The following is a 23,014-nucleotide window of genomic DNA, read 5'->3' as shown; positions in this document are numbered from 1 at the left end:
AACTAAACTCAATTGTTATTTTACCTTCCAGAACAAATATTTTGGTGCATTTCCTTCATTATATTTTGCTCGCAGTTGAGCTCGTATTGTACACACAGTTGAGTAGACTTTGTTTCACTTGGCATAAGATCACAAGTCTTTCCCCGTCTCATAAAAAAAGAATCTTAAAGCCTGAAGGGAAGTCACTTAGTCCATCTTCCTCCTAATGCAAGAATCCTTCTTCAACATTGGAGGCTGACTCACAAATCTTTGTCTGGACACATAGCAAGGATCTCATTCATTCTTTAAGAGGTCCATTCTATTGTGAGCTAAGTCCAATGATCCAGAATTCTTCCATGCATCTTAATTGTGCTTCCCTATAACTGTCAATTTTTGAGATGACAAATCTTCAAATACATCAAGAATCAAAGAGAGCCAGCCCTGATGGCCTACTGGTTAAAGTTCAGCACTCAAACAGCTTCAGCAGCCCAGGTTTCCTTCCCGGTTGTGGAACCACACCACCTGTCTGTCAGTTCTGTGCTGTGGTGATGGCTTACACAGAACTAGAGGGACTTACAACTAGGATATACAACCATGCACTGGGGCTTTGGGGAGGGGAACAAAAAAAGATTGGTAACAGATGTTAGCTCAGGGTGATTCTTTAAAAAAAAAAAAAAAAGAATCAAAGAGTCTCAGGGTTTAATTGATCTTGAGGTAGAGTGCAGTTACCTCATGGAGGGTCTCAAATGCCACGCCAAGGGCCCTTGGACTATAATCCAAAGGAATCATCAACTTTTTTTTTTTAAGTTTCAGGAATTTGAATTTATCTCATATGATTTGTCCCAAAGTTTAATTCATCAAATGTTTTCAGGCAGAGAAGTGGCATGATCAGAGCTGTACTTGAGGATTAATACCATAGCTGTCACCCACAGCTATGGGTGGGAGACACCATCAATAGGGTCATAAACCCAAATAAATAGGGTTTATTATGCATCAGACACAATGCTAGGGACTTTCCATGTATTATTTCATTTAGTCCTGACAACAAAACTGTGAGGTAGGGGCATTATGCCCATTTCACAGATGATGAGACTCAGGCCCAAAAAAGGGAAGTCACGTGCCCAAGCTCACACAAGTGGTAACTGAACAGTACCCGCAGCATCATTTAAAGCACAGAATTCAAATTCCCGCTGTGACATGAATTAGCTGTGTGACCTTGGACAAATGTCTAAAGTTCTCTGGGCCTTTCCCCCCCATCTGTAAAATAATAGGGTTAGCCTGATAAAACAGTTTAGAGTGATTGCTGAGAGCATAGACTTGGAACCAGACTGCAAGATCTTCTGTGTAGCCTCGTTGGACAAGTGATTTAATTTCTCTATAGGCCTGCTGTTGACATTTGCCAGATCCAAGGCTGGAGTATAAAAGGGAAGCCCACGTACCTTAGGTCTAAGTGTGTAGAGTTATACATCAAGCTAACAGACTGTTTTTTAAAAATATGTTTTACCCTTCTACCTTGACAAATATACCTTCCATAATAACCTAGAAAGCCAGATTTTGAGTTGAGAATTCTTGGATACCTTGGTGTTTCAGGTCAGAATGTGGCAGAGCCAGCTCCCTTCTCTTCCTAGTCCTGGCTCCTGTGCACTCCCAGCCCACAGGCCCAGGTTCTGTCCACACCCTACAGGTAACCAGCCCTGGGCAGGGGGGTGCACTCACTGGCCGGGAAGTTTGCCCTTGGGAGGATGGACCCAAGGAAAGGGCTGGTGTAGATGCTGAAAGTGGACTCAGGCCATTTGGACAGGGAATGTTGGAGTACCTGGGTACCCAGAGGGTGGTCTAGAAGGGGTGCCCAGTCTCCAGGTGGACACATCTCCTTGGCCCCAGGGGACTCCTTGCCTGTGAGAATGGGCACAGCTGGAGGAGGGTCAGACTGCAACCCTTTAAAGTGCAGGGCCTAAGGCAAGGACCCTGTTCAACACCTCTAAGGAAGGTACTGTCTCTCTCTGCCTCAGTTTCCTTTAGGGTGACCAACTCACCCAGGTTTGCCTGGGACTTTCCCAGCTTTAGCACTGAGCATCCTGTATCCCAGAAAAATCCCTCAGTCCTTGGGCAAACTGGGACAGTTGGTCACCCTCATTTCTTCATCTTTACAATTAGGTTAATAATATCTCATAAGATTGTTATGTGGATTAAATGAGTTATCGCACATGCAGTGTTTAGACTAGTGCTTGCCACATGGTGAGTATTCTATGAGTATGTTAGCTAGCATTTTAGCTAGCATTTTCTCCCCAAAGCCCCAGCACATAGTTGTGTATCCTAGTTGTAGCTCCTTTTAGTTCTTCTATGTGGGACGGCACCTCAGCATGGCTTGATGAGCGGTGAGTAGGTCCACGCCCAGGATTCGAACTGGCGAACCCCTGGCTGTAGAAGCGGAACGGGCGAACTTAACCACTATGCCACTGGGCCGGCCCTATTTTTAATTTTTTGAGGAAACCCCATACTTAATTTTTCCGTAGTGACTGTACCATTTTACATTCCCACCAACTGAACACAAGGGTTCCAATTTCTCCACATCCTCTCCAACACTTGTTATTTTCTGTTTTTTTGATAGTAGCCATCCTAATGGGTTTGAGGTGCTATCTCCTTGTGGTTTTGATTTGCATTTACCTAATGATTAGTAATGTTGAACATCTTTTCATGTGCTTATTGGCCCTCTGTATATCTTCTATGGAGAAATGTCTATTCAAGTCCTTTGCCCATTTTTTTTTTTTTTTGTGAGGAAGACCAGCCCTGAGCTAACATCTGATGCCAGTCCTCCTCTTTTTTTTTCTGAGGAAGACTGGCCCTGAGCTAACATCCGTGCCCACCTTTCTCTACTTTATATGGGACGCCACCACAGCATGGCTCAACAAGCGATGCATCGGTGTGCGCCCGGGATCCGAACCGGCGAACCCTGGGCCTCTGCAGCGGAGCGCGCACACTTAACCGCTTGCGCCACCAGGCCAGCCCCCCTTTGCCCATTTTTAAATCAGGTTATTTGGTTTTTTGTTGTTGAGTTTTAGGAGTTCTCTATATATCCTGGATATTAATCCCTTATCAGATATATGATTTGCAAATATTTTCTCCCATTCTGTGGGTTGCCTTTTTATTCTGTTGATATTGTCTTTTGATGCACAAAATTTTTAAATTTTCATGATGTCTAATTTGTGTATTTTATCTTTTGTTGCCTGTGTCTTTGGTGTCACATCCAAGAAATCATTGTCAAATCTGACATGGTGAAGCTTTTGTCCTATGTTTTCTTCCGAAATTTTTATAGTTTTAGGTCTTACATTTAGATCTTTGGTCCATTTTGAGTCAGTTTTGTATATGGTACTAGGTAAGAATCCAACTTTATTCTTTTTTTTTTTTTAATTCTATTTATTTATTTATTTTTCCCCAGATCCCCAGTAGATAGTTGTATGTCATAGTTGCACATCCTTCTAGTTTCTGTATGTGGGACGCGGCCTCAGCATGGCCGGAGAAGCGGTGCGTCGGTGTGCGCCTGGGATCCAAAACCGGGCCGCCAGCAGCAGAGCGCACACACTTAACCGCTAAGCCACAGGGCCGGCCCCCAACTTTATTCTTTTGCATGTGAATATCCAGTTTTCCTAGTACCGTTTGTTGAAAAGACTGTCCTCTCCCCATTGAATGGTCTTGGCACTCTTGTCAAAAATCATTTGAGACAAGGGAAACAAAAGAAAAAATAAACAAGTGGGACTTCATCACATTAACGAGCTTCTACATGGGTCGGCCTGGGCCGGCCCGGAGGCGCAAGCGGTTAGGTGCATGGGCTCTGCTGTGGCAGCCCGGGGTTTGCAGGTTCGGATCCCGGGCGCGCACGGACGCACTGCTTGGCAAGCCATGCTGTGGCGGCGTCCCATATAAAGTGGAGGAAGATGGGCATGGATGTTACCTCAGCAAAAAAAAGAGGAGGATTGGCAGATGTTAGCACAGGGCTGATCTCCTCACAAAAAAAAAAAAAAAAAAGAGCTTCTACAAGGCAAATGAAACCAGGATCAAAATGAATAGGGAACCCACCAGCTGGGAAAAAATATTTGCAAACCATATATCTGACAAGGGGTTAATCTCCATAATATATAAAGAACTCACACAACTGAATAACAAAAAAACAAACAACCCAATCAAAAAATGGGCAGAAGAAATGAACAGACACTTCTCCAAAGAAGATACACAGATGGCCAATAGACACATGAAAAGATGCTCAACATCACTAATAATCAGGGAAATGCAAATCAAAACCACACTAAGATATCACCTTACACCCGTTAGAATGGCTATAATCACCAAGACAAAAAACAACAAATGCTGGAGAGGCTGTGGAGAAATGGGAACCCTAATCCACTGCTGGTGGGAGTGCAAACTGGTGCAGCCTCTATGGAAAACAGTATGGAGACTCCTCAAAAAATTAAAAATAGAAATACCCTATGATCCAGTTATCCCACTACTGGGTATCTACCCAAAGAACCTGAAATCAACAATTCAAAGAGGCTTATGCACCCCTATGTTCATCGCAGCATTATTCACTATAGCCAAGACATGGAAGCAACCCAAGTGTCCCTTGACTGATGATTGGATAAAGAAGATGTGGTATATATATACCCTGGAATACTACTCAACCATAAAAAAAGACAAAATCATCCCATTTGCAACAACATGGATGGACCTGGAGGGTATTATGGTAAGTGAAATAAGCCAGAAAGAGAAAGACAAACAGTGCATGATTTCCCTCATATGTGGAAGATAAACCAAGACACGGACAGATAGAACTGTTTGTTGGTTACCAGGGGCTAGGGGAGTGGAGGGTGGGCACAAGCGGTGGAGGGATGCACTTATATAGTGACTGATAAACAATAATGTACAACAAAAATTTCACAATAAAAAAAATCATTTGACCATATATGCGAGGGTTTATTTCTGGCTCTCTATTCTATTTCATTGGTCTATATGTCTCTCTTTATGCCACTACCACACTGTTTTGATTACTGTAGCTTTGTAGTAAGTCTTGAAATCAGGAAGTGTGAGTCCTCCAACTTTGTTCTTCTTTTAGCTATTATCGTTTAAAAGGTTCCATTCTATTAGAAAATGCTAAGTTGCAATAATTGGAGGCTTGGGTGAGAAAGAGGGAGGAGTTGAGGCTGACTGAAGTTTTAAACTTGGAAGGCAAGAGTCTAGCAAAGCCACTAGCTGAATGGGGAAACCCAGATGTGGTTGGTGGGAATGCATTAGTGCAATGTGGGTCATAGGGAGTCTGAGCGCCTTATGGGGCATCCATGAGGAGATGTCCTTTAGGCAGTTGGAAATGTGGTCTTAGAGTTCAGGAGAGGGGTGAAAGCCCAAGAGGCAGATGGGGGGTCATCCTCATGAAAGGAATCATTAGAAGGAGGCATGGACTTTTAGATAAGAGGGACGAGGGTTAGAACAAAGAGTGAGAAGACTGGTGAGACAGCAACATCTTGGCCCCATTCCACTCACACACTTGATATGTGTGCACTTTACCATATTTCATTGACTCAAAGGTGCTACTGATTTTAAGATCCCATTATTTTACGTACCACTAAGAAAATATGCTGTCGATAATTATGACATGCTATTTATTGACTATGAGGCACAACTGATTTCAAAGATACAAAAAGGTAGAGAAAAGGATACATCTTAGAATTAATTAAAAAAGATATACGCCAGGCACTGTGTCAGGCACCATGGGGAGGGGAGTAGGATGCAGAGATGGAAAAGACCCTGCCTTCAAAAGCTTCCAATCTCATAGCGACACCTGCAGACACTTCTACCACAAGACTGACTGGAACAAGTGCTCCAGTGCAGGCTGGAGCCTGCACTGAGATCAGCCGCTGCTTGTCAAGTATTTATAGGAGTTATTAATATAAGCAGAATTGACAGCCATGTCTTTCGTGGGATTTCTAGTCCTCCCCTTCCTTTTCCCTGATGCCTGAAATTTCTAGGGACAAAGCCTTTCAAACCAGTTTTGAATGAATTGAGATAAAGAATTAAAACAGCACATGGTGAGTGTTGAATTGGTACGACTCGTATAGAAGGCAGTTTGGCACTATCCAAATACAAATGCGTTTGCCCTTTGACCTTGCAATACCACCCTAGGTATATATCTTACAGATATACTCACCCACATGGAAAATGCCATATATACAAGGTTATTCATTACAGCATTGTTTGAAATAGCAAATAATTGGGACTAACCTAAGAGCCATGGGTAGGGCACTGGTTAACTAGATTATAGAACATTCATACCATGGATCCCAGATCAAGGAAATGCTTGATGTACAAACAGGGAAAACATCTTTGACGTGCATTATTAAGTAAAAAAATGCCAGGTGCAGAACAGTTATAGTAGACTACCACTTCTATTAAAAATGGGGAATAAGAAAACATATCTACAAATGTGCTGTGTACGCATGAAGAAAGTCTAGGATACACAGGAATCTGATAACAATGGTTATGGTGGGGGAGAGGGAGGTAGAGAATTTGGCAGAATTTGGGGTCAGAGAATGGAGCAGGATTTTTTATACTTTATTTCTAAACTATGTGAATATGTTATCTAGTCACAATGTTAAATCAATTGAATTTTTAAAAATACCTCATGGGAAGAGTTAACCCAGTGACTGATTCCCACCAAAGGGTGAAAGTCTACTCTTCATTCATTCGTTCCTTCATTTATTCAATAGCCTATAGTAATCAGGAAACTTCTCTAGCAACAATAGTTAACAAGTATTAAGCACGTACACTGTGCCAGGCATCGTGCTAAGAGCTTTCACGTACGTGATCTCCTTTAGTCCTCATCCCCCCTATATGGTGCAGAGTCTAGTATTAGCAAAGGGGAAGTTGAGGATGAGAGAGATTGTTCTCGCCTAGAGTCAACTGCGAACATCCAGGTCCCACCATCCTGGGCCAGACCCAGTTCTGGGCACTAAGGATACCAAGACAAAGACACAACCCCTGCCCTCCTGGACTTAATAGTCTAGTCAGGGAGACAGGCATGTAAAACAGCAGATTCACAGACGGGTTTTGAGCAGGGAAGGGAGTGTTGGAGCACGATGCCTTAGGATTAAGGGACAAAGGGAACAGAGAGGCTGGGGACAAGGAGAAAACCTCTCCCACGACACCCTTTTGCCAAGGACAAGCCCTGTAAGCAGCAGTGGAACCCGGGCGGCGCCTATGTGGGAGACAACCCCTGCAACCTCAGAAGCAACAATGAACAAAGGCTGCTGGTGCTCTGTAAGAACAGAGGAGATCTGACAAACGCCCGGCTCGTTTGATCAGTGTAGACATCCCTTCTGGACTTTGAAGCCTGAAGTGCTCTCCTTTAGCTGTCTACACAGATCAAATAAGCTGGCTGACTGCCATATCTCGACTTCACTTTGTGCTAATCCATAGTCACAGCCAGCTCCACAGCGATCCAACCGAACCATCTGAGCAGAGGCAAAAATAATTCTCATGGGCAAAGACAGACAGTTCCAAGATGTGACTGTTAACTCCTTGCTGCCACTTCAGGAGGGAGTGGATTGTGAACTTAGTTTCAGGAAGCTTCTAAGAAGGGAGTGTCTGCCTCTTTCTAAAGTGAAGCAGCAAAGCTCTTTTCTCTCCTTACAGTTGAAAGCCCTTCCTGTTCCAGGGCTCACGTACGACACCCATAAGAACTGACAATAAAGAGCTGTGGTCTGGCTCTCAGAAAGGCAGCCCCACCCTAAAGAACAGGGATCATCCCACCGCACACCTTTTTATTCGCAGGATCATTCTTGGGGAAACCTTACCCCAGCCCCCTCAGTCCTCAAGAGGCAGTGAGGATCTCAGGAAATCCTTGTCACAGAGACTGGCTGGACCAGGCATCTAACAACAAACCCAGAAGCTAAGTGGCATCATTAGGAAAGATTAAAAATCTACATGAGTTCTAACATCTTCGTTCCTAGCTGTGGTTTCCATGGAAATAGACATCTGCTCTAGGGAGAAAGAAAAGGTGGGGGGAAGCGGTGTAAGTGCTTTAAAATAATGAGTGTTTTGAAAGATTTATTTTTTTTTCCTGTCACAACATTAATAGTCAGAAATGTGAGATTTTTGCATGGCAATTTCTTGTATTTGAAAAAAATATGCATCAAATGGGTGGGACCTTCTGCAAACCTCCAGATCAAGTACAAAGACTTCAGGATAAAGGTTGGTTCAGGGGATAATAGACCTCTTGGCCTTGGGATCCTTGCTCTTGTGTGTTGCCTGCTAATCTGTCACCTTTCAGCAAGGTCTTACCCCCACCCCTTCTCTGGCCTTTCTAACAATTTGTGAGATTTTGCTCAGAAAACCGACAGATGGAAACACCTGGCCGTTTCATGGCTAAGTTAGGTCTGAGAAGGGGATGCCTTTCAGAGCTCAGAATTTGAATTATTCCTGGTCCTGTTCACATGCTAGGGGAAACCACTTAGATTGGGGGCGGGGGAGAGGCCGACCCCACACAAGAGTGATTGTTGGAGAAAATGCAGCAACAAGCATATTGCAGGCAACAGCACATTGCTAATTGTTTGCTTTGTGTGGTGTGTCTGCTGCCTGTATGTTCCAGTTTTCATTGTCCAGGGCACCTATTAATTGTATGTATCTGTAGCACATCCCTAGTGACTACCTGGACATGAGGAGTCTTCTTAAATTAGGACTGTTGTTTCAGCAGAGTTGGGTCAGTCATATTTGTTTCTTGGTTTGGGGAGATGGAGCCCATTGATTAATAAAATGAAGGTGTCTTTCTGCCCAGTCAGGATCTCAAAGCAGGTGCATTGGTGTACTGATACAACCCAAGGGCACAGCCTTGGTCAGGCACACAGCCTTGTGGGGGTGGGGGATGGGAAGAGGAGTCTGGGAACCATGTTCATTTTATTTATTTTTCCTCTGGGCTTTTTGTGGGAAGACCGAGGCCAGTCAAGATAGCCAAGGTCAGACCAATATCCTTTGTGCCTCTGCTGTGCTTCTGACCTATCCAGGCCAGGAGGAACCGTGACCTTGTGGCTCCTTTGTTTTGATTCTTAAAAAGGGCCCAGCACCACTCTGAGGAGCACGTGCTCCGAGAACAAAAGCCACACTTCACTGCAGTCTGTGGAGCCTACCACTGCTACTGCTCTTCCTTCCCTATCATCAGGCGAAAGGCTAGGCGGGACAGATGGAGTCTGCACTTAAGCCGAATGACTGTTAGAGCAGAGATCACATTCCAGAGCCTCACGCTTTTCCCCCACTGGTCTCTGCTCACCAGCTCAGGGACCCTAGGATGGTAGCCGGAACGCACACAGTGAGGAAAAAGCCACGCCCGTGACCTGTTAGGGTTCAGTGGGTTAGGGATTATGACGATGTCACAATACAAGTGACCCGCGGGTGTCGAGGTAGGGCGCCCGGTCCAGGGGGACCTTACAAGGGCATTGTCCTGTGACAAGGGCTTGGGCGTCTTAGGTGGCGGCCCAGGGTGGGGCACCGGAGGGGCACTGCGCTGTCCGAGTGCTGCCCCTGGGGCGATGCGGGGCACGTGGCTCAACAGAGGCGGAGTCCAGGCGGCCACCTTCTGAGGTAGGAGGGACCCAGCCCTGCCCTTTTCCTAGTGATGGGAGAGCTGGTTCAGACCCAAGCCAGGGGCCAAGGCAACGCCCTCTTCCGCGGCCACACGACCGCCCCAGCCCCCGGCTCACACCTGGTGAGACCCCCATATGCCCCCACCCCTTGCATTGTCCTCCTGCCCGGCTAGCCTGGACTACACTTCCCGAGGTGCTCCGGGGTCCCGAGGGGCGGGGCCCACTTGGGCTGTGGGGGAGGGGCTGGCACGTGCCGCCGCTCTCAGCCAATGCGAAGCCCTGCGGGGAGGTCACGTGCCACTGTTTGGCGCTTTTGTGCGCGCCCGGGTCTGTTGGTGCTCAGAGTGTGGCCAGGCGGCTCGGACTGAGCAGGTGGGTGCGGGGCTCTAGGAGGAGGCGGCGGCCGGCTGGGGGCAGCGAGGGGGACGCGGCGGCCAGGAGGGGCCGAGCCATGGCAGCGGCCTCCCTGCTAGAGGGCGGCGGGCGGGGCTGCGGGCGCCAGAGGGGCTGGCGGGCGGGGGTCGCTCCGCTTTGTGTGTGGCTCGGGCGGAGCCTCGGCTTTGTCCCTGCTCCCTGGGGGCGCGGCTGTCGTGGGGAGGGGGCGCGGCCAGCTGGGCGAGTGTCGGGCGTTAGCCCCGGGGTGCCATCGAGGAGACAATAGGGGGCGTGGGCCCTCGTTTGCCTCCCGCCTTCCCCGTGCAGGCGCGGCCTCGCTGGGGTCCCCATTGTCTGAAGGGGTGGGGCGGCGCCCCCAGCGAGCAGCGGCTTTAGGGCCAGACTGCGGACGGCCAGGGCTGCCCCCTCCCCGCGACCGCCTTCGCCCAGTGACTGTGGGGTCGCGCCCGAGAGCTAACACCCCAAGAGGGCTCTCCTGTCCTCGCGGCGGGGGGCGCGGACAGCTAGGGTGGTGGGAGCGAAGGGAGGAGGTGGCGAGCCGACGGCCGGGCTACCCCACGGCCGGTTCCCAGGGCTCTCCCCACCCGCCGAGCCGCGGCGGGGGTGGGGGTAGCCTCGAGGTGTTTTTGGCGGGAGTTGGGGGGGTATCCGCGCGGGGCGAGCCCGGGGAGGGCGGAGTTACCCGGTTAGGACCGTTAGCCCCGCCCACCCCTCCCCTTCCCACGCGCGCGGGCTGCGGGGTGTTGTGAGTTCCGGGAGATTCGAAAAGGCGCGGGGAGGAGAGGGGCGGGGCCAGGGGCCGGAGCGCAGGGCGTGCTCTGATTGGCCGGGGGCGGCCTGCCGCTTTTTCTCCTGGGCCAGGGCCACGCCCATCCTAGGTCCGGTGCTCGGTCTCATGCTTCGCCAGGATTAGACCTTTTCGCTGCCTCTGGTTTTAATTTCTAGCTGTTGGGAATTTGTAATCCAGCGTTTTTGATACTAGCCTGAGGGTCCACAAGAATCATAACCTTAAAAAAATCAAGAAGGGATGTAGAATTTTTCGTGACATAAGGCAGCAAATATTATAATCTAAAACCTGGAAGTTCGTAAAATTGATTAATTTTGTCCATTGTTGGACAGGGAGCTTAAGCCCCAAGAACAATAGGAGTTCACCATTATTGGTTACTGTCAGCTTGGGCGTTTTGTTTTCCACTATGGCAGACACAGACAAAGCAGGGGTGGGTATTTCATTCCACAGTGAGTTGTAGGCAGTATTAAGATGGCTCCGGTCTCTGTTGAGTTGAATCTGGAATATCTTCTCACTGTTTGGGGGAAAAATTTAGAGTTTATAGGGGGAAACAAAATCTTGTGACTTAATCTCATGTAATTTTTTAAATCCAAGAGTTGTCTTTTGAACAGGCAAGCTCAGTTAACTGGATTTTCTGCAACCAATGTTATATTTAGTTCAGATTTCCCAGTGTTTCAGTATTTTATAGATTTTTGTAATTAGAGTTAATGATGTCTTAATTCCACGGTAGTGATTTTTCTGACATTGATTTATGTGGATGTGATTTGCGGTTCCTTTGGATCGATGACATAGAAACGCAAAGAAATTGATTGCATGCTTTTGAAAATCATTTTCAGGGCTTTCCTTGCCAGTGGATTGTGTAGAATACACTGCCTGTCTCTTGTCTTCTGTTCACCATGGCTTCTTCTGGTATGTAATCTATTTGGAAAAGCTGAAATTGTGATGGGCTTATGATTTTAGAATAGGAGATGGCTCAGGTCTTAAGCCTTTAATTTGGCACTTGTATTTTAATCTTATCAAAAAATCTATTTTAGGGGCCGGCCCAGTGGCGTAGTGATTAAGTTCACACGCTCTGCTTCAGCAGCCCGGGGTTCGCAGGTTCACATCCCGGGCTCGGACCTACGCACCCTCATCAAGCCGTGCTGTGGCAGGCATCCCACATATAAAGTAGAGGTAGATGGGCATGGATGTTAGCCCAGGGCCAATCTTCCTCAGCAAAAAAAAAAAAGAAGAAGAAGAAGAAGGAGGATTGGCAACAGATGTTAGCTCAGGGCTAATCTTCCTCACCAAAAAAAAAGAAAATCTATTTTGTAAATTGGAGAATAATTAAAGAAGAAAAAATGATTATCGCTTGAATGTACTGAGAGGTCATAATTAATTGTTTCATTATTAGACGATTTGGCTTGGTCTAAAGCAAAACTGGGGAGTTTTGCACAAGTCGTTCTTTGGTTCATGAAAGTGATTATCAAATACTGATGTCTCAGAATGGTATTTGTTAGTCCAAAAATGTTGAGCTTTGTTTTTCTGGGAGGTGGTAGTCAGATAACTTGTTGCCTGCAAACACAGCTTCCTCATCAGTCCTAATGCTATTCATTAAATTGATTTGCTTTTTAGAAAATTATAGAACAGTTTATTAGAATAGGAAAACCCTGTTTTTCTGAATACATTATAAATATCAAATCCAGATATCCAGGTGAAAGAATTGGAGAAGCGGGCCTCAGGCCAGGCTTTTGAGCTTATTCTCAGCCCTCGATCAAAAGAATCTGTCCCAGAATTCCCCCTTTCTCCTCCAAAGAAGAAGGATCTTTCCCTGGAGGAAATTCAGAAGAAATTAGAAGCTGCAGAAGAAAGACGCAAGGTAAACATCACAATTCACAGAAAACGGGTATTTATTCATGTAATGTGGCAAATCAGTTTTATTTCTATAACACGAGGAAGACTGAACTGTAGTTACACGCTGATTATAACTCTCTGAGAATAATATATCCCAGTGGCTGGAAGAACATATCTATCAGCCATCATTATTGAGCTCCTATTATGTCCCAACTCCTGTGCTTATATTTTTCTCCTTTAATACAGTGACCCAAAGGGTAGGTTTTGTCTGGGATACTGAGATTAGAAAATGGTCTCTGGAATATTAAGTCATTTTCCCAAGTCATATAGCTAGTAGAACATTGGAGCCAGAATTCAAGCCCAGGTCTGTCTGAAACTTAAGTTCGTGCTTCTCATACTTTCTCTTTGAAAAACAGATTTGTTGGTGGATGATTCTTTTTTTGTCTCTTTAGGTTTTGGGGGGGGTTTTTTGGCTTGTGCGTGAGAGGAGTTGTTTGTTTTGTTTTTTGAGAGCTGTACAATAAAGACATTTTAAATTGCCAGTAATGTGATTGTGTTGCTCACTGTGCATACTGGTATTGTGGCAGCTTTTCTCTTATCTAAGCAGTTCTGTGATAAAGTAGCCATCTTTAAAAAGAACTAATCAGAAAAATCAACAAATATTAATTTTCTTGTTATAGGAAAATTAGGAACCACAGACGTTTGTAAATAAAAAATTAAAAGTATTCCTTATCCTACTGCTCAGAAATAACCATTGTTAACACGTTCGTGTATTTCTTTTTATTCAACATTGTTCTATTCATAACTTCTCTTTTAGTACCCCTTCCCAGCAACCCTGATTGGGGTGAGTGGGATTAATTTTAAAATTAGGAAAACTGGGGCACCAAAGGATGAAGTAGTTACCTGCCCCCAGCCAATGCAGCTAGTGCAATTTGAAGTCTAGTACACTTAACCACACAAATACATGTATAGGCCCCCTTTTTAAGCCGCTGTAGCATGCGCCATGCACCTTTCAGTGCCACGTGCTGTATGTATGTACACTGACCCACCGTCTACACTGCGAATCGTTTCCCCAGGAAGAGTGGCAGTTTTGGCCACAGTACACCTACAAGAGATGCAGCCAAAGGCTGGACAGAGAAGTTTTTTCAGGAATCAACCCTGGCCCTGTGGTCGTTAGCGTGTGCTTTACGTAGAACTGACTAAATGTAGTGAAACTCTTATCATGACTGGGATTTTGTAGAAAAGAAGAAACAGAACCAGTGGCAGATGCTCTGTCGTTTTCCTGCGAGTCAGTGCTTCCAAACACAACAGAATCTGTTTGATAACAGACTATTCTGAGTCCGTTGAAGGAGGCACACCGTGGTGACAGAGCTCCAGTGGTCTAGAAGTTAATGCAGCTTCCACAGAGAAAAGCTAATAAGCTTTTCCTTGAAACAAATCCTCCTGGCTTAAATAGTAATCTGGAGGCTTAGTCTTAAATTTTCTATCATTCATGTATTTTCTTTTTATCAATTTATTAATGTTTTTTATAATCTGATTTTCTTTGGGTAGCCTTTGAAGTTAAATAACCAACACTCTTTACAATAAAATTCCATTCCTAAGTGTTTATCACTTAAGTCATCTTGATGCTGTTAAGCAGTAAATCTTATAAGGCTTTCCTTAAGGAGTAATTGGGCGAGAATCTCTGAACAAACGTGAGCAGTTTTCCAAAGTAAATACAAACACTAGAAAGAGTATGATTTTGACAGTATTTTGATAACTGATAATTCAAGTCCTGACTTGAGTATCATTTAAAGAGATCTAATTTTCTGCCTCTTTTCAATCCTCCCAATTAATAATTTCTTCTGTAATTTTAACTAATGCTAAATACATTTTAGAGAGCCTAGCCTGTTAAAATTTTTTCCAGTCCCATGAAGCTGAGGTCTTGAAGCAGCTTGCTGAGAAACGAGAGCATGAGAAAGAAGTGCTTCAGAAAGCCATAGAAGAGAACAACAACTTCAGTAAGATGGCGGAAGAGAAGCTGACCCACAAGATGGAAGCCAACAAAGAGAACCGAGAGGCGCAAATGGCTGCCAAACTGGAGCGTTTGCGAGAGAAGGTTGGTGTCTCAGCCTTGCTTTGAGAGAGGCTAAGAGCTTGCAGTTGGATGCACCATTGAAGTGGCTTGAACTGATTGCTTTAATCAAAGGTGTTTGGTGTCTTTGTCATCGACTTTGGGGCTTAACATCTTAAATGAGAGGTATCTTATTTTAAAATAAGATGGAATATTCAATAATTTCCAGCATAATTGCACATTCTTTGGAAGAGCAGTAGGAGGCTTAGTCGTTAGGTTCCATGAGTAATCCAGGAAGTTTGAAGGTGATGTCTTAGAACTCTAATTATGTGATTCCCATAGTATATCATTTTTATATACGTGTATATAATGGTATGTTATAGGTGCGCTCATGCTGTGTTGGGCCTCTTGGTGGGCATGGCTTGGCAGGCTTTTGATCTGACTGCTGACATATACTGTTTCTTCACAGGACAAGCACATTGAAGAAGTGCGAAAGAACAAAGAATCCAAAGATCCTGCTGATGAGACTGAAGCTGACTAATTTGTTCTGAGAACTGACTTTCTCCCCCTCCCCTTCCTAAATATCCAAAGACTGTACTGGCCAGTGTCATTTTATTTTTCCCCTCCTGACAAATATCCTAGAAGCTGATGTAGGACTGTATAGGTAGATCCAGACTGTAAGATGTTGTTTTAGGGGCTAAAGGGGAGAAACAGAGAGTGTTTTGCTCTTTTTCTAAAGTGTTGAAGTCTTTCTAATGTAGCTCTTTTTCTTGTTGCATCTTTTCTACTTCAGTACACTTGGTGTACTGGGTTAATGGCTAGTACTGTATTGGCTCCGTGAAAACATGTTTGTGAAAAGAGTATGTAGTGGCTTCTTTCAAACTGTTAGATGCTGAATATCTGTTCACTTTTGAATCCCAATTCTGTCCCAATCTTACCAGATGCTACTGTACTTGAATGGTTAATAAAACTGCACAGTGCTGTTGGTGGCAGTGACTTCTTTCTATCCAGGTAATCAATTGTCAAGTGATAGAGACCCTCCTAGTGTATATTTGTTCCAGATGAGGCCTTTGGGCTGGCAGAAATACCCAGCGCACACATCGCTGCAAGTTCTCTGCCTTCGAGTTTCTCCTGCAGAGTTGTTTGCATTGTCTTCATCCACAATTGTCACTTTGTTGGGGTGCCCCGGCCCAGATCAGCTGTTACAAGAGTCTTTCAGATGTTTATTTGCAAACAGGCATTTTTTTGTTCTTGTGTTCCTTTTAAAAAGGCAGATTAAAGGCACAAATGGTGTTTCTAGAGAACAGTTTAGAGGAAACTTTAAGATCTTAGAGATATTTGATGGCTTATTTGCTTTATATTACAGCTGGGAATGGGAGTGCGTCCTAATACTTTCCTGCTATAGAAGCTGTGAGTCAAGAATCAGAATATTAACAAAACTTTCTGTGCCACTGTAGGAACTCCTGTGAGGAAATAAAGGGAGCCTTAGTTACCAGAGGAGCATTTGACTTGGGTGGTTCAGGTTGGCGTCGCTTCATCTTGTATCCAGAGGCTGTAATGCTCACAGTTGTAATATTCACAGCATTGCCTCTCACTTCAAGGAAAGCCTTTGGCAGTTTTCCTAGGTTATTTAGGAAATAGCCTTAAATACGTATGAGTATTTGCTTCTCAGATATCTGTATAAAAGCTCTTGGAAGCCACATACCTGTAGTGAGAGAGTTTGCGGAATGACTGCTGATGCTGCAGTGGGTCTGCATGTCAAAGAGTGATAATAGCCTATCTTAACCTAACTCCTGTGTCATTAGGATTTAATGAGTGTGTGTGTCTGTACAGAGAGTGCGCTTAGAACTGTGTTTAGTAGGTCTTTAGCACTATATATAAATAATGATAACTATTATCAACCAGAGGCTAGTGAGTGAACCAAGTTTATACTCTTGAACTGGAAAGGGTTATGCAGCTTTTGTGTGCCTTGAATTGACTTAGAAATTTACTTAGACCAAAATGATCAACTTCACAGTTCTGAAAACAGCTGAATTTTAAGAGTTCTGGCCATGTAGGGCAAACAGGAACCAAATCAAGTGTAGTTTAGTATAACAATAGGTTCAGACAATATCCAAACAAATAGGACAAGGTGAGGCTTGTGTGCAGAAATTCAGCATTGTTCATCCTCGGTCTCTGACACATAGTAGCTGTTAGAGGTTTCCATGGGTGAGATGGTGCCTAGGGGAATCGAACACACCAGTGCTGAGTAGCTGGGATATAAAGACGACCTAAAGATAGAAATTTGGAGTAATGATGCTAGGTGTCCTGCAGATGGCAGTAAGCTTTTGTTCATATAGGACATGTGGGGAAGGGAACAGGACTCCAGAAGAAGCAAGAAAAGGGTCAAGATGGGCCTGAGGGAGGACCCCCAGTTAGTTACATCCAGATCCATGGTGGCCCTGGCTTAGTATCAGAAAGTGGTCTTGAGCTCCTATTTCATGACAGTGATGTGTCACAGGGGGAACTGAATCTTACCCACAAATTCAGAAGCCCTGGTTTTTCTATTTGACCTGACCTTTGGAGAAACACTTAGTCCTGTGCCTCAGTTTTCTCCTGGATAAAATGGGAAGGTTGAGCTGGGTTGAGTAATTTTCACTCAAATTCTTTGCATGTAACTTGAAAGGAAGGAGTGGTGGGTGCCCAGGAGCCTCTGGGGAGTGAGTGTATGCGTTCCTGGGCCTGGGTGTTCTCTTTCCTATCCTCAGAGTGCATTTCCTGGCAGCACTTCTGTTACAGGTTAGTCCTGTAAGGCCAGAGTGGTTTGACTGCAGCCTGGGGGCTGTCACCAAGGAGCACACTCCCTTCCCTTTGGCTTGAGTGGAAAATGAGGCTTGCCCCTTCCTCAGGCTTTTGGGCTCAGACATCATGATTGACTGGCTTCAGTGGAAAAGAGGTTTGAGGGATGCAAAAAAGGCCCTTAAATCCACATTTAACCAGCACCTAGAATGTACTCCACGTTGGGCTATATGCTAGCAATGAAAAGATGAAATGGGGGCCCAGCCAGTATGTGCTTATTGATGCATGAAGCAGGAGGAGAGTTGTAGAACACAGCTGAGGATGCTGTTCTCGACCATACGCTTATACTAAAGAAGTGTTCTTTAGTGGTTTGGTGGAGGGAGTAACCACAGGCTTCGGTGGTCTGGGAAGCTTAGTAGAGGGGGTAAGACTTGAGCCAGTCCTTTGAGAAGTCAGATATGGATTCAAACGGTGATTAAACCCTTGGCAAGCACATAATTGCAGCATGCAGAGAACCTGCCATAATTACTGGCTCATGTGGGCTCTCAACAAAGCGCCCTCGCCTTTTTCCTAAGCAGTGGAGACGTTAGACTATGGGGATGGTAGTGTTCAGAACAAAGCCATTCTGAGGGAGAGAAAATGGAGGCAGGTTGGGGATGAATTGGAGAGAGACTACAGTGGAGGCTGTTGGAGCAGCACAGGGCTGAGGATGAGGGTCTGAGCTGGGCTCTGGAATGACAGATGTGACAGACACCACACTGAGGAGCGTGGAAACTTGCTGCCAACATGGGCAACAGGAGGAGGAGAAATAGACGACCCACTGCTGACTGGGAAAACAGTGCTGCCATAATAAGCTACTGTTCATTGAGCAGTTACTTCCCGGTGTTGTTATGTAAGTTACCTCATCAGGTCCAACCTGTGAGGTAGGGGCTATTATCATCTCCATAGTACAGAGACGTAAACAGATTTAGGAAGGTTATATAACTTGCGCAAGGTCCTAAGCCGGTAAGGGTCTAACCTGGGCAGCCTGACTCCAGGCCCTGCACAGGGAGGGGGGCTGCTCTGGCAGCTTGGCATCCCCTCTGTTGTCCCCAACAATTTCCCTCTGCCCCAGATTCAACCAGTGCCACCTGCCCTAAAAGGGCAGTCAGTGACCATCTCTTGTTATTCTGGCATGCCCTTGAAGAGAGATCTCACCCCCACCCCCCAGCCTTTGTTACAAAGGTGTTCCTTTCTACTAAGTGTGTTGCTCTCCCGGTGGAGAGTTCTGATTTCCAGCTATGTTGTAGCACCGCGTGTAAATCTGTCCTCCCAGAAAACGGTTTGGCCCCCTTACTGTTAGTTCAGTTGTCCAAATCACTATTAAATGGATTCATTTAGGAACAACAAGAAGGTGAAGGCTGGCTCCTTAGAGGAGCATCCCCTCTTTGGGTGGAAGGTTGGATCAGGTGCCCTGAAAGCTCCCTTCCAAATCCAGGCCTGTGGTTCTGGGTCTTCTCTCCCTGGTGAGACTGCAGACCCCTGAGATCAGGGACCGTGCCTCGGGCACTCAGGATTCCCCCACTGAGCTGAACTCCAAGGCCCCAGAAGCATTGCTGGCGCTTAAGTCTCTTGCCATCTGCCTCCTCCCTCTTTTCCCAGGTTGAACAAAGGTCCACAGTGTCCCTGTGACAGGCCTGTGCCAGTGGAAGGTGGTATTCTGCATTTATGTGGCACAGGGAAGATTTTCTGACTTGTTTGGTACATGCACCCAGATTTTTAAAACTTAGTTGTGGGGTTTGATGAGCTCTGAAAGACGGGGCTCTGGCCCATAGCTGGAAAGGCCCAGCCTTCTCCCCGTGTGGTCAGGAGCACTACCTTCCCTGTCCTTGAGTGCCAAGTCCTACTGGGGCAAGTGAGCTGTGAAATGGATCCGAAGGAAGAAGAACTGGAGGCCAGAGACTAGCCAGGGGGCTGTGGCTGCCACCTCAGCAGAATGGTGGGTGCGAGGGGGACTGAGCCTCTCAGGGAGCAGGTGGCCTCTGGGCCCAGGCTTCCAAACTGTGGCCTCCCACTCCCCTCACTGGCAAGAAGCCCCAGTATCACCTGGGCTGGGGGAGGGCCTTGGTGGGGGCTCCCTGCTGAGCCTCTTATGTGCCCTCACAGCTCTCTGTACTTCACAGCAACAGCTAATAATTATTTGCATTATCTCAATGAAACCCAGAACAACCCTATGATGCTATCATGCCCATTTCACAGGGAAGAAATGAGGCATTGGAGACAGATTAGGTGATTTGCCCAAAGTGACATAACTAGCAAATGGAGGAATCAAACTCAAACTTTTAACCTCCATGCTATACTGCAGCTCCTCGTGTATTACAAATGCAGTGAATTATTACGCAATTATTTATTTCAAGTGTTTCTCCCCACCTAGAATGAAGGGTCCCTGAGAGCAGGGATTGTGGTTGTCACCTTCACCACTGGGTCTCCAGCACTGAGCCTGGCACATAGTGGAAGGCTAATAGATAATGTGCTGAATTGTATCATTTTGAGTGGGTAGGTGACTCCTGTAGGCCTTGGGGCATCTGCTTTGTCCTCGTCCTGTGTGGACCCCGTGGGGAGTCAACCCAATTTTCTAGAAGCAAAGGATGGCTCTGCCCTGGCTTTGCAGACTGGCCTCCGAAGGCATAATCCTTAATAGCATCCTCGAGACCCGACAGCACGAACTGGTGGCCTGCAGCCAGAGTTGGTTCGCAGACATGTCGTGTTCAGCCCTTACTGTGCTTTAAATTTTTGAATTAGTTGACAATTAATTCTACTTGAAAATCTGGTTTCAGGCTTATCTTGAAAAACAGGGATATCTGGCCACCGTGGGCTCACAGTCTCGCTCAGACACAAGCAGCAGGCTCTGGGCAGCTGCTGCCCCCTTGAGGTGGCACATGCGCTCTACAGCTCTCCCTGGCTCTGGCCCACTGCTGTCCTTTAGAGGACTGCGGGCCCCAGCCGCAGGCCTAGAGTTTGCAGTCCCTGACATAGATGACAGCAACTCCATCGGTCAGTCATTTTTTTTAGGTTAAAAGTCCAGTCAGTACAAAAGAATATATCATAAAGAGTGACTCACTTTCCTTCGACGTCCCTCAGCTCCCCTCCCTGGAGGCCACAGGTCCCTCTGTCTCCTTCCACAGACGTGCTGCATTTCTATGAGCGCAGTCACCAAACACCGGCCGGCACCTCTTGTGGGCCAGACAGCAGCTGGGCATCAGAGTCACATGGCACTTTTTCAAAATATAGAGACTCAGGACCGTTGTCAGACCTTTAAGATAGCATTCCTAATATTGGAGCCTAGGTGTCTAGATTTTTTTTAAGCCCACAGTGTTTTCTGTTGCTCAACCAGGCAGGGACCACTGTACTCAGGATGCAACGTCCCAGGCACAATTCCCACTCCCCAGTCCCCTGAAGTCTGGTGGAGATGGGCCTGGAGCTCCAACCATCGAGGCTGCTGCTCCGAGTTGTGCAGACTGTACCCTGCACTGGGCACCCAGCCGAGGCCTGAAATCTGGCCATACCCTCAAACCAAGGCACGTTACACCCCCCACCCCCACAGAGGGGTAAGCACCACTTTCGAATTATTATGTCAACTGTTTGATGCAAATACAGGGAGACCTGTGCTGTGATGTGGGGACACAGGCAGGGGCCCCTCAGTCTGGCTGCAGGCCCAGGATGACTTTCTGTAGGAGGTGATGCTTGGGCCAAGTTTGGTATAGAGTTAGAAGCAAAGAAGGCACACCTCTACCCTGTACTTACTTCTTCCTCCCAGCTCACTCCACTCCACCCCCGAGCCCACAACTCCCCATGCTTATCAGGGGCCACTGACAGGGACACTTGAATAACAGTGTACGTCAAGAAGGCCCCGGGGGACAGACTGGGGTGGAAGGAGAGATCCAGCCATGAGTCAGAGCAGCGTGCCTGGCCTGGGGCTTCTTGCAGTTAATTGACTTGGCATCTTAGGGGAGCAGGGATGCAGGAGCCTCATTCCTTCTGGTAAATCTTCTGAGAGGCTCTACAAAGCCAGAGTCCACCTCTCAACAGCCTGAATCAGCGCTATCAAAGAGCAGTCCCTGGACCACTGCCAATCCACAAACTGTCACTGGTCTGCTATGAGATAAGTACCGAAATTGAAAGTAAGCATTTAGAAAGTTTTTAACAATCCAACAAGGTCTGTTGAATACCATTCAAGTCGAAGCTAGTATTTTGCATCTTTTTTTAAATTTCATTTTATCTATTAACATTTTTTATTATAAAAAATACATAACAGGGGCCGGCCCAGTGGCTTAGTGCTTAAGTTTGAATGCTCTGCTTCACGGCCTGGGCTTTGCAGGTTCAGATCCCAGGCGCAGACCTATACATCGCTCATCAAGCCATGCTGTGGCGGCATCCCACATACAAAAATGGAGGAGGATTGGCACAGATGTTAGCTCAGAGACAATCTTCCTCACCAAAAAAATAAATATATATATATATATATATATACACACATATAAAATGTACCATTTTAACTATTTTTAAGTGTACAGTTCAGTGGCATTAAGTACATTCACAATTATTGTGTAACCATTACCACTATCTTGTATATTTCTTTAATTTTACAAAAGTTTAAGTGCTCAGCAGATTTAAAAAAAAATTTTTTTTAATTTGGTTTGAGAAGCAGCAGCCTCAATCTTGACCTGTGGGTTCCCAAAGCCTCAAAGGTTTGGGGGAAATAGGCCCTAATTGAAGGGCTTGTACATTGTTTGGCTTCATGTCCCCAAACTGTTGAGTTGAGATTTGCCCCAGAGAGCAGCGTGGGCTGAGGCCCAGGCTCCCTGGGCTGGAGGAGTGGAGTGATGGGCACCACCCTGGAAGGGATGGGAGGAGGCATTGCGCTCCCCGGGGTTAAACAAAAGGTCAGGGCAGGATGAGGGCTCTCCCTGGGTGGGGCTGCCCTGTGCTCCCGGGCAAGGAGGCGCGATGGGGCCTGCAGGGCGTTCTGGCAGGCTTTCATCCTGGCTCAGCCAGCGGAGGCGGGTTCGTTTAGAATTCCAAGAATGTCAGCTCCAACGGGAAGGGCCTTCAGTGACCCCATTGTCTACCCTCTGTTTAGAGGAAAAACTTGAGGCCAGAGAGAAAGGACTTGCCCAAGGTTACAGCCAGTTAGCGGTGGTCCCAAGTCTAGGCCTTTCCATTCCCAGGCAGAAGCAGGGCAGAGCTGTCTGGAGTCACAAAGGATGGGACTCAAGTTCTAGCTCTATTAGCTCTACAGGAGCCTGGGCATCTGTACCCTCAGCTGTAAGAGGGGGATGATCCCTCACAGCTGGCTGAGTGCTGAACCTGTGCTGGGTTTGAGGAAGGGCCTAGCACAGGTTGGGGGATGGGCAGGACAAGTCAGTCCCCTGCCCCTCCCTGTCCCTTCCCGCCCAGTGTTCCTCCTGCCGACTGCAGGGTCTTCTCAACCAACGGCTGAGGGGACAGAGGAAGGCAGACCCTCTCCCTCCAGACTGAGGAAAGCAGGGGCTCATAATCCACCCCACTGGCCCATCTGAGCCTTTC

The 23,014-nt window shown here is 46.5% G+C and overlaps 1 protein-coding gene across 1 annotated transcript; it reads left to right on the top strand.

Annotated features, from left to right (window-relative positions):
* Nucleotides 1-9,921: 9,921 nt before the first annotated feature.
* STMN1 (stathmin 1) lies at nt 9,922-15,656 on the top strand. The gene is made up of 5 exons (XM_058553284.1): nt 9,922-9,974; nt 11,622-11,694; nt 12,471-12,643; nt 14,525-14,716; nt 15,141-15,656. The coding sequence occupies exons 2-5, from the start codon at nt 11,682-11,684 to the stop codon at nt 15,210-15,212; spliced, it is 450 nt and encodes a 149-aa protein (XP_058409267.1). The 5' UTR covers nt 9,922-9,974; nt 11,622-11,681; the 3' UTR covers nt 15,213-15,656.
* Nucleotides 15,657-23,014: the final 7,358 nt, after the last annotated feature.

Source organism: Diceros bicornis, chromosome 13 (assembly GCF_020826845.1).
Source record: "Diceros bicornis minor isolate mBicDic1 chromosome 13, mDicBic1.mat.cur, whole genome shotgun sequence".
Lineage (NCBI taxonomy): Eukaryota > Metazoa > Chordata > Mammalia > Perissodactyla > Rhinocerotidae > Diceros > Diceros bicornis.
This window is presented reverse-complemented; position numbering and strand designations above follow the sequence as displayed.

Coding starts and splice junctions, on each gene's coding strand:
- STMN1 (XM_058553284.1), top strand. Junction 12,644..14,524: donor CTGCAGAAGAAAGACGCAAG/GTAAACATCACA, acceptor AATTTTTTCCAG/TCCCATGAAGCTGAGGTCTT. Junction 14,717..15,140: donor TGGAGCGTTTGCGAGAGAAG/GTTGGTGTCTCA, acceptor GTTTCTTCACAG/GACAAGCACATTGAAGAAGT.